Source organism: Podarcis filfolensis (assembly GCF_964270895.1).
Source record: "Podarcis filfolensis genome assembly, chromosome: 9".
Taxonomy (NCBI): Eukaryota; Metazoa; Chordata; class Lepidosauria; order Squamata; family Lacertidae; genus Podarcis; species Podarcis filfolensis.
The window spans coordinates 21637958-21650351 of record NC_139610.1 but is presented as its reverse complement, the minus strand read 5'-3'; the positions used below and the strand labels follow the sequence as shown (position 1 = coordinate 21650351).

The window sequence follows — 12394 nt, the reverse complement described above, 5'->3', positions numbered from 1 at the left end:
CTCTTCCAACTCTATGATTCTATGATTTCAGTATTATCATCTTGCTTAAGAATTTGTGAATTAAAAGACAGCTTTATGCAAACCTACTAGTGGAGTCGAGGAAGGTGATTTTCTCGCTCAGTGGTCCTGTTTAGAAGCAGGGATCCAAATCTTTTGGTTTGGCTTTGTAACAAGCCACGATTTGCTATTATCAGCACGCACACACAAACATGCACAGTCCTCTGACATGTGCGTACGCTATACACTGAGCTTTGGAGAAGGACCTTGAGAGATTCACACAGCCTTCTCCAACCCCTGCACCAAGTGAGGGAAGGTCTCACTTATTCTCAGAGTCTTCTGCAAAGTACTTGTAGGAGAAGCAAGGTCTGATCTTACTTTGCACTTTAATTTTTAATCAAATACCAGTACCAAGACTAAAACCAATGTACTCAAGTCTGGGGAATCGGTACCAAGATACAAACCCTTAAAAAATATATTTTTTAAAACTCACAGTGCCAGAGATTAAAACGCTCTTATATGCTTTATAACTGGTTGCAGGAACTTTGTCATAAGCTTTTCAAAAGTCTCTCATTGAAGTCAGCTCTTGCACAATACTTTAATTGCTGTGCTGAAAAGAAAACATTTCTGCAAATATTATCACTAGCAACTGTCATCCTGAGAGCTTGATAAAGGAACACCTACACATTGCTGCCCCTGCAACAAGATTTCCAGTTCTAGAATGTCAAGATGTTTTGATTATTTTGGTATAAACTAAATAATGTTGGAACTGAAAGCAAAGAGGCTGTATTTTGTTGCAATATAGTTGCATATCAAAGCTTTACTAGTTGCAAATTTCAAACAAACTGACTATGTCTAGCTATAAACAGAAGGTTACAAGTAAGATTGGTGGGGTATTGGGATGAAAACTGTAAACAAGCTGTCCTGCATTAGTTTTGAGTGAACGTGCATTATAAAATTTTCAACAGGCTGCATCCGGGTGGCAGCTTCTCACTGCAAGGCTAAATAAGCAAAGCAGAGGAGGGAAAGGAAGAGCCACCGAGAAGGATCCTGCGCCACTTTGGGCACTGCCACACATAACACTTACTAGAAGCAGTATGATCTTACCAGCAGCACATAAATCACATTTGACTTGCATCTGTCAGGTTTAACAAATCATCATACCCAATATTGTAATAAATCCTCTACCTGCTTACCCAATCTGCCTGTAAAGTCAAAGAAGTAGCTATCACCATGTGTTTATATGCTGAAAATGCTAGAGGTCTGAGTTCAATAAACACACAGTCCAGAAACAACCTGAAGATACATTTAAGTTGTTGTTTAAAGAAACTTACCGAGAGAACTTTGTTTGCAGTATCTTTTGCAGACTGTTCTGCTGGAATCCCACAAAAGCCATTCTGCTTCTGCTTCTCTTCCCCTTGAGGTACCTGACTCAAAGCACAAGGCTGCGCCCAAGACTCTGCACTATCCATTTTGTCGCTCGCTGTCCCACCCGAGTCCTGGGAGCATGGAGCTGCCACAAGGGAGCATGTCAAATTAGGGCATCTTGCCTTGTCGACCTGTTCCATGCTCTGCTTCGACACTGTTGTTTTTAGAGCCTTGTGGGAAGTGTTTTCGGAATGAGTTGCAGCATGCACAGCTTGGCTAGGAAGGTGTTTATTAAAATGTTGCTTGAGAGTTTTATTCATCGGTGCTTCTGCTTTTGTACCTTTATCCAAGTCTATTTTTTTCCTCAGTGCTGCAGCTGAAGAGGATGGTTGCCTTGGGGAAGACGACGGGGAGGATGAGGAGGCTGTAGACAGCTGAGGAGATCTTTGAGCTGCTTTTGATGCACTACTTTCTCTTGGCTGAGACACAGGCCTGGACATAACTTTTGGCTTGACATTTTTAAAGTTTGGTTTTGGAAAGCTCACTATCTCTGCTTTCCTAGCTTTGGTTATGGTAGCTGCAAAGGGAGACCTGTTTGGCGATTTAACTGCAACTCGTTCAGCATTACTTTTCAATGATGTCCTCCTGGGGTGTTCTTTCGCCAAGTGGCCATTCTTCCCACCTTTAGAAATTCCATCACCAACTTCATCAGGGGTAGCAAACACAGCAAAAGTTGTATTTGTTGACCCTGCTTCAGGAGGTGGAGAAGCCAAGTTGTGTTCATCAGCTGAGGGACTAAAAACCACAAAAGTCTCATGGCAACTAGGCTCAGCCAGATCAGCCCTTTCTAACTTCGGTATATCACAGTGTAGCGTCTCGGACATTTTATCATCGTGTCCTTCGAGCAAAACCTGATCTTCTTTAGAAGTATTTTGTGCTTTGGTCAAGATCTCCCTGTCTTTGTCAGACTCCTGTTCTGAATGCTCATCAAAGCTCTCAATTACTAGAGGGCACATGCCATTGATGGTGCCATCAACCCCAGGTTCAGCTTCATCACGCTCAGGTGTGCTATGCATATATTTCTTGTGCTCATCATTGAACAGATTAAATGGTTCCATTTCTGGTGAGCTCCCACAGCAAGAATTACCACATTCAGCACCCTGCTTTCCCTGCTGTTCACTGTTTTGTGATACTAAATCTATATAATTGGTGGCCTGATCTCCTGCCAGTGAAAGAGCAGTAGGTAACACTCCGCTATCTAGCTGTATGACACTTATCATATTTGGGTTGCCAAAGGCATCTAGCTTAGGGGAATCAGCATTGTGTGTGTAAGCAACAGTTTCAAAAGTGTCCTCAGAATATGCAGGCATCTGAGGGGCACATCCCACCTCATAACACTTGCTTCCCACAGTATCCCCCAGGTTTATAATGGTAATGAAAGAGTCACTTGAACTAGCACCTTCCTGTTGCATTTGGGCATGATCTAATTCATCTTGGATTTCAGTAGTTGTGTTTAGTTCCACAGCAGCAAGGGGCACTGGGTGCATTAAGTCCGCCTGGCAATAAGGCACAGATTCCTCCGTACTGCAATTCTGGATACTCTTTATTGCAAGACCCTCTTTGAGAGGGTTCTCTGATTCCTGGAAATTCTGGTTGAAGGCATGCATGTAAAACTGTTCCTTTGCACGAGGGATGTGCATGGCCTCCAGATCTGAAGTCCCCATGCAGATATAGTCACTGGCAGTCTTTTGCAGATCTTTTGCTTCAGTGCTCTGAGGATTTGAATAAATATCTGCCTCACTTGTATCCTTAAATTCGATATAGTCTTCATGTCCCAGCTCTTGGCGGCAGTGGCTAACAGTGCCACCATTCAGAGAGGTTGACGAAGTAGCGTTACACACATATTTATTGCCATTTTCATCCCTGATGATTATAGGAGGCTGCAAGCCCTGTTTCTCTATGCTTTCAATGTTCATTTTTGACTGTGTTTCTAGCTTGTCCTCATCCTAATCTGTAGAATGTTCAGGATTTAAGGCGTTTTCCATCACTTTTTTAAAAGCTTCTCTCAGTTTTGTGTCCGTTTTCTGGAATTGTAGGGCTTTTCAAGTATATTCCCAATTCTGACCTGAAATGGAACACATGGAAAAATTAGAGAACACTCCTTGCTTTCCCCCCACCTTTTTCCCTTCAGGGAAATAGCAGCTTGGGGTGTTGGGTTGTTTGAGAATGTATAGGAAATGGTTAACTTCCCTTCCATGAAGTCCTAAGCTGGATCAGGGCCTCTACAGCTGCCTTTTGGGGAAAGGGGAATAAACAAGTTCTAGGGCCCATTTTTAAAAGAGAAAGAGGGGGGAGGGAGAGGGAGAGAACTAATGTTTAACAGCCCTGGTACCTGACCAAAATTAGAACAAAATAAAATACAGCTGATATGAAAAGTTCAAGCATGTTTTAGGCTTGAGGTCTAAAGAACAAGAACGTCATGCCAAATAGTTAAAACACTACAACATATCATTAACACACACTTGGAGGGTGACAGCCTATGTGGGGATTTAGGTACTAAAAAATTTAAAGCACTTTTCTCAACAGCATGTATTGACAAATAATACTGCACTTTTGGCTACATCTGCATCACACACTTTCCCCCAAAGAATCCTGGGAACTGTAGTTTATCCCACACAGAGGTACAATTCCCAACACCCTTAACAAACTTCACTTCCCAGAATGTGAAGGAATGTGCTTTAAAGGTATGGTGTGGATCCCACCACTGTATCCCGCAACATTTGCTTTTGAGAGCTAGGCCTACACATTTCTTCTACAACTCTACAATATTGCTTTGATATCTCCAGCAGTTTGGTTTCCAACTTGTTTTTTGTTTATTTGTCTAAAATGCATATAAAACAAGCAGTCAGGTATGTGTTTTTTCCTTACTGTATCAGTCTACACAATACCTGATGTGTCTCTCACTGGCAGCCTGAAACCAAATACTCGAAGAAAGCTTCATCAGCTGAATTGGTTTCACTTTCCAAAACAGCCTTAGAAGCCAAATGTATAAGTACAAATTAGAACTGATGCAAATGAGAACCGAATCTAAAACTATAGGCACTGCTCTCAACCTAGTTAATTCCACTTGAAACTAATGTAAGTTTTCTAATACCTGCTAGGCTCTTCTTCTAATCATAAATTCCAAGTTGCATTTACTCAATGGATCAGTACATAGCCTCCAGTTTGGACCATATCCATGTCAAAGATGAAACCTGCTCCAATTTTAGCCAATTTTTCTCCCACCCAAGCACCACCCTCATCCCACAGTCTTCAGAGGCTCCCTTGGACCCCCCAGAGACCTTTTTTCAAGGGGTATAGGGTGAGAGGAAGGGGGATTCTCCTTCTGCTAATTTTCTTCCATTTGTGGTTCTCAAGATCCAAAATGCGGGAGAGAGAGTTCCTCCAGCACCCTTTGATGTCAGAGCCCTAATTGACAGGAGTTCCAAAGATGCTAGAGCATCTATCCCCTCACTCATTAAGCCATTCCAAGCAAAGCTAGGTTATTTTTACAATTCACTCATTAGGGACTCTTAGTATTGTGCGCAGTAATCAGAGCAAGCAGGCAAAAAACAAAACAATCCATCATTATCCATTCATCGTGAATATCCGAGACACTTTTACCTAACATTTCTGTCTCCATTTATCGTCCCATTAGGCTTCAGGTCAGTCTTAATACAGTACAACACATACGCACCCCAAAAAACCAAAGGCTTAGGTACACGCAAAAAGTTCAGAAATTAATTCATCTTTCTAATTACCTTTATTTTCCCATTATATTAGGGATGTGGAACCTGTGGCAACCCTGCTGGACTATAACTTCATGATGCTAAACATCACTGGATGGAGAAAAGCCACAGATGCGACTGATGATGACCTGAATCTGCAGCCTATTTGGGATGGGAGTATATGGCACTACCCACAAATTCACACTTACTGCTTAGTATTATTTATGAAGCTTACGCTGCATTACACCCTGTTGACTTTAGGTCCATCTAGTGTACCATCCCTAACATCTACTATACATTGTTGACTTGCCCAAGGCACTCTTATGGCAAACGTTTCCTGAAACCCTATTGGAAATAATACCCTTGCACGGCGGCAACGTTACCACTTGCTTACTCTGTTTATTTGAACTTCTAATCCACCTTTCCCTGAAGGCTTACAGCAGGCAAAACAAAACATTCAAATAAAATCAGGATGGTATGCTTAGTCATCCTTAACTATAACATACCTGCCCAAAGTCTTTTATTGCCTCTGGGAGACACTCTGGCTCAGGATTATGAAATTTTTGAAAAATGAAATTCAAAAGCTGGGAGTACCTCCCAACAGCAGTTTGTTTTTGTGGGCCCTCGTTATTGATACCTGATGCTTAGCAAGCATCACTCTGCAATGCCCATGGAAGAAAGCAGAGGGCAGAGGCAATGTAAATGTTACAGTATGCTAGGGTGTTTCAGTAACTTAAAATGAAACACCTGAAGAGTTTGAAGTTTATTTTACTGCAACCCTTCCATTTAGCCAACAGATGACACACAGGCGATTGAACACCTCGATCAGACATAGCACAGATCACTGCAATGTTAGAAAAGTCTGATAAGGAGGGGTTGATATTGATAATGTTGTCTAAAGACAACCCAGCTGGCTATAAATGAAAATTGCATGAGAAGCTCTTCCATCTCTGTACAAGACACACTGCAAAGGTTCTCCTGTGCCTCAGGAGGGCAGTGGCTCATTTGCAGAGCACCATTTTCTATCTTCACACAACAAAGCCGGTGACCACAGTAAGAAATATGTTTAATCCTGAAATTCTGGGTGATCAGGGGCTTGGCTATGACTGGATAGGCTGCGATCCCTGGCCGCCTAGAACTATGCAGCTATGATGAGAAACACACAGAGAATTGCTTGAATGTTTCATTAAGAGATAAATCCTGGTAAACAACACAGTCAGGCCTATTAAGGCCTATTAAGATTTGACACATACTGCATCACCCTCACAATTCATACACAATTCTTTATCTTTTAATGGTAAGAATCCAAGCGTCGTAACAATATACAACAGAGAACACACACATGGGATTAATCTAAATATTTTAGAGCCTGTGTAGTACACACAGAAATATAGAGGTTTGCGTACCACAGCAATGCCTAAAAAATCTGTATGGGAGCAGTGTTGAGTCAGGAATCCCACGAAAACACCCAGTTTTATAAGAGTTGTAAATGGCTTCCTGGAATGAAGTTACACAACCATTCTGAACACGCCACATCTAGCTATTGAGCATTAAAAGAACGACAATACCCCAGCAGTGCAAGAGGTCTCGGTTTATGTTGGCGGCAGTAGTATTTTTTACATTTTAGAGAGAGAAACTGCAAAAACATTTAATAACTTAGAAGCTGCACTAAAGTCACAAACGCCTCCATGAGTCAGCCAGAAACTATTTAATGTTTATCTAATAAAACACAATTCCATCCAATCTGTAAACTTTTTGCACAATAGTGCCGAGAGTCCACTAGACCCCAGGAAACTCATGAGAACTCCCTTCAGGGCTTCATTGCAATCATACAGCCCCAAATTTATTTTTTAATAAAGAGAGATATGAGCTTCTAACAGCACTCAAGTTTCTACTGTGCTGGGGCGGGGGGGGGGGGGAGTCTGTATTTTCTCCTCCGGCTTTTACATTTTTCCTTCTAGGCTGGAAATGTCTGAAACGTGACATTTGTTCTCCCTGGGCCAAAAACTGAAGCCAAACACATTCAACTTAGCACACCTACAAACGTTATCAAATGTACATTATAAAAACCTTCCAGAGCGACTGGCATCTCACTATTGTGCACATGCTAAAAGGAAGATTATAATCATAATGATCCTTGTGTTCCTTTGACAAAATCTTGCCAATATATTTTTTTGATAAATCAAGGAGACAGTGTGCATTTACAAGAGCTGAACATGCGTTACCAGGATGTTCCAAATTCAGGTAGGTAGCCGTGTTGGTCTGACGCAGTCGAAATATATAAAAAAATAAATTGTCCAGTAGCATCTTAGAGACCAACTAAGTGTGTTCTTGGTATAAGCTTTCGTGTGCATGCACACTTCTTCAGATGTTCCAAGTTATTTAATATTCCACAAATTTTAAGTCCTCTATGCAGGCACATAGCAACATTTTATCGCACTAAGCTTAGGCTAGATGGTTGTACTGTTTTGATGCATTCACTTCATCGTCAGTAGTCACCAAAGCCGAAAAAAATTGTCATTAGAATAAAACAATAAAGGAGATGAAAAAAATATCTGAGGAAAGTAGCATCTCTTGAGTTGCAGTGCTGTAACAGACGAAGTACAGATCATGTTCTATTTTTGCAGCATTTATTCCATTAGTTTTATCCTAGACAGTTGCTAATCAGTTATCCCATTATGAACTGAGTAGAATTACCTTAGGAGTTGTTTTTGTTTACCTTTAGAAAACAGGATCTTGAAGCAAACTTACTTTTACCTATCGAGCAGAAATGTAATAGGTATCTCTAGACACAGCAACCAAGGGTTAACATTGCCCTATCCAATTACTTCCTGCCACACTCAGCACTTGCAAACCACAATGGATTTCTAGTTAAGAGGGCACTTTTCTCCAGATATCTAGGCTAGAGAAGCATGCAAATTGGATAACTGGGCTGGAAGCACAGGACACTTCACTGTCTGCATTCCAGTTGCAAATAGATTGCGTAGGTGCTGTCTGAGAGACACAGCATGTTTTAGATTTAGGGTTTGGGGTTCTTAGCTCAATAGTTGTATTAAGGCACAAGAATACTTTAAAAAAAACAAAACCTGATTCATATTAACACTATCACTTTAAGCAGATGCACACCAATTATTTGGGAAGGCCAGAACGAGAGAGGAACGTTTTCTTCTTTAAAATATCAAGCAGGGTGCATTTTAATTTAGATTGCACACAATCTGAACCCATCTAGGCCACACAGCAAGATGCTAATTTTAAGCGCTCTCACAAAAAGAGCCCGAGACACAGACAGACAGGCATTCACATTACAGTAGGTTACATTTTTAAGTTCTGGCTTAATATAACTATCAGAAGCAGTATGTTGAGGCATGTAAAACTTCAGAGATATCAAGCTGTACATGCCATCTGTACTACATCTTCACTGCCACTGTCATGCAGGAAGCAGCTTACAATTATCCAGAATACAATACTACCTCATTTGAAAACAGGCAGCAATATTAAAGCATTTGAAAGTAGTAATCATGTATAAGCCTACTAAACAATGTTCCATTGTGTTTCTTTTCATTTGCCTGACAACTATCCCCTCCTGTCAGATGTCAAGGAAACAAACAACTATTGGACTCTTAGAAGACATCTGAAGGCAGCCCTGCATAGCAAAGTCTTTTAATGTTTGATGTCTTGCTGTGTTTTAAATTGTTGGAAGCTGCCCAGCGTGGCTGGGGCAACCCAGTCATATGGGCGGCATATAAATTATCATCATTATCATCATCATCATCCTCATCACCTTCTATATTTATAATAAAGCTTTTAAACATATTTAGAGAACAGTTCTGCCTATTCCCTGCCAGAACTGAACCCCTGGGCAATCAGAACCTATAAAGTGTAAGGATTAGACACAAAGCAATATTGCATTGAAATATAAGCTGTCCACCATTTCTCCACCTTAATTGGATTCCTTAATAAAATACTTAAAAATCAGAACGCAGGAAGTGGCTTGCACATGTTGTATACTCAACATCCTCTCACCCACACACATACACTGCTTGGGTCTGTACTATAAATTTGCAAGGAGAAAGAATTGGAATAAACAGGTTATGTCTAGCTAGTGAGGACTGGCAGCCTTGGAGTGCTACTTTCCTACTCACGAGAAACCCCATATATCTGAAGAGATTTGGGCTTCAAAGCCACAGAGATAGTGGCAGAGACACCTTTCTTGGGAGTGCAAGAACAAATACTTGTTTTTAAAAAGCACACAGCATTTTAGGAATTGATATATGGGTCACTCTTGGGAAACCCAGATTACATCAAGCCCATGTACTAGGAGCCTATGACCCACAGGTGTAATAAGGCTGCAAGGCTTCCCAATTTGGCCCATAAGGCAGTTTTGGCCAAGCCACACCCACCTGCCATCATATGATGTCAGACACTGGACAGGTAAAGAAGTGTCTGCAAACAGCAGCAAATCCAAGTCCTGGCTTGAATTTGACACTTTCCCTGTCACACTACTTTGAGGATCTGAATCAGGAGCTCCCGGGTGTATCAGAAATTAGAAAGTAAAATATGCATAGGAGTAGATTGCAATGTGGGTGTGTTTGGATATAGTGCAATTCACACATACTTGGAAGTTAATTTGTGGCACACTTGTTGAAACAGTTGACTACAATGGGTTCAATGTATAATCTGAATCTCAAACCCTTTGTTCCTCAAAGAAACCAACTGACAATGCATCCAGGAGATCTCTGAAGTCACACAGAGAGGTATGCTTTCACCACATGGACTTCTAGGTAACTTGAGTAGCTATCATCTGAAACAAAACCCAAAAAAGGAGAAGAAGAATCCAATAGCAGGGTTTCTGATTTCATCTCATTCAGATGGGGGGTGGGGGGTGAGTTTGGTTGTCACTTAGCCAGTGTCCCACCATTACTATTTGACAGTTTGCAGAGCAAGGTAAAGGTAAAAGATCTCTGGACGGTTTAAGTCCAGTCAAAGATGACTATGGGGTTGCGGTGCTCATCTCGCTTTTAAGGCTGAGGGAGCCGGCGTTTGCTATTAATATTCTATTCATCTTAAAGATACAGTGACAGATGCCACAGGTTATGCACACAAAGGGGATCACAGAATATGAGAGACAACAAGGTATGGAAATGAGGTGGTCTGCGTGCAAGGGAGAATCGAAAAGTTGGTCAGAAAAAGCAAGTGAAGATGAAAAGGTGGGAGTAGGAGGCATGGGACTGGCAGTGGAGAAGGTACATGGAAGGGTCTGAAGAATAGGAGTGGTTTCATAACTGGACAGAAGGCAAAAAGGGTGCTTAGTAAGTGGCAATGTCTGGAAGACGCAAGATGCAGGAAGTAACCATGGGGGTTGTTTGTGTGCACTAAGGGAGGCGGGGAGTCGTACATACGGAGATGAAGGTGAAAATGGGTGCAAGGGGGGACTGCAGAATTTAAGATTTCAGAAATGGGGTTTGAATGGTGAAAAGGGAGCTTAGGGAATGGCAGGGGAGTAGGTGAGCACGGCCCCTAGGTAGTAAAAGAGACTGCCGTATAACCTACATAATGATTATTTCCCTGTAATAGAAAGCTTAATCTTTTTTCTCTTCCAATACTATATTTACTTTAACAAGGGTGCCATGCTAGGTAAAGGTAAAGGGACCCCTGACCATTAAGTCCAGTCGCGGATGACTCTGGGGTTGCGGCGCTCATCTCGCTTTACTGGCTGAGAGAGCCGGCGTTTGTCCGCAGACAGCTTTCTGGGTCATGTGGCCAGCATAACTAAACCACTTCTGGCGCAATGGAATACCAGAGCGCACGGAAATGCCATTTACCTTCCCAATGCTGCGGTAGCTATTTATCTACTTGCACTGGCATGCTTTTGAACTGCTAGGTTGGCAGCAGCTGGGACAGAGCAATGGGAGCTGACCCCATCGCGGGGATTCGAACCATCGACTTTCTGATCGGCAAGCCCAAGAGGCTCAGTGGTTTAGACCACAGCGCCACCCACATCCCAACTTTACAGAGCACCTACAACTAAGCCCTGGGATGCACATACTCGTTATTGAGAGTGGAGAGAAACAAATCACGAGCGCGGGTTCACACAAAGTGCTAACTAAACGAGACCATGTCTTGTTTCCTAACAACACAGGAATTGGAGAGCAGCAAAATATTGTACCTAGGATTTCAGCATGGTAGTGATGTGAGGTGAGAATATTCTCCAGAGAAAATTCTCGAGAATGAGAGTATTCTTGAGAATATTCTCTGCTAGAAAATTCTCCAGAGAATATTCTCCACAAACTGTAAATTCTAATGTAAGAACCAGTTTTACAACCCACATTTTAAAAATCTAGTAAATAATAAGTCAAGCTGTGATATTGCCAGTGTAAGTAATGAATAATGTTTTTTTTAAAATCCAGTTACAGTACATTACTGGGCATTGTTTCATTCACCATTGGCAGTTACATTGAGCTACAGAAAACAATTTTTTTAAAAAATGCTATTCATTTAATTTTATGAACATTTGAATTCATATGTATTTCAACTATATGCAATAGCCTTTTTTTCTATTTTGGTACGACCTTATTCTTACCAATTCTATACCCTTGGCCCTACAGTGTGATTTATTTATTTTTACAGAAAGTAGCTTTAATGCTTTATACACTTAAAGTACCTAGGCCTATATAATTATGTGTAACAGCATGTAACATGGCCTTGATTTAAACAGTTGACGTTTCTATTTTTTTATTTAGTTTTTGGTTGCCATCTGAACAAGTTTACCCATGAATAAACATGTATATTAACTAATTATGTCATTTTCAATGGATTAAAATGAATATTCTCCTATTTTAAATGAAAATTCTCTATTATTCTCCTTAATCGAGAATTTTCTCCAAAAGATTATTCTCAAGAATTTAACATTACTACAGCAGGGTGCACTAGTATGTCACACATGCACATTGAAACCATAGTTTAGTTCAACTGAAGTTTGAAGCGTGGGTGGAGAACCTTCTTTAGTCCAACGGACACATTCCCTCATAGGCAACTTCCGGGGGGGGCACATGTTACGGGTGGGTGGGGCCAGAGCCAAAAAATGGCAGAACAGTAGGTGTGCCTCTTACCTTTGTATACTAGGCTACATTCCAGTCAAGCAAAAGTCACAGGCACACACACAAACCCCTCCCCCTCTTCTACCTTGGCAAGCAAGAAGCATCCTTGACACAGTTAAGCACTTGAATTCCCAGTAGTAGTTGTGACAGTAGTGTTTACATTCA

The 12394-nt window shown here is 41.3% G+C and overlaps 1 protein-coding gene across 9 annotated transcripts in view; it reads right to left on the bottom strand.

Annotated features, from left to right (window-relative positions):
- Nucleotides 1-12394, bottom strand: part of MTUS1 (microtubule associated scaffold protein 1) — a 107779-nt gene that overhangs the window by 78989 nt on the left and 16396 nt on the right. For all 9 annotated transcript variants that reach the window (XM_083630135.1, XM_083630132.1, XM_083630137.1 and 6 more), the window contains one exon: nucleotides 1332-3490. In XM_083630135.1, the coding sequence (XP_083486261.1) occupies nucleotides 1332-3341 (2010 nt within the window). In that variant the 5' untranslated portion in view covers nucleotides 3342-3490. The remainder of the gene's footprint in view (nucleotides 1-1331; nucleotides 3491-12394) is intronic.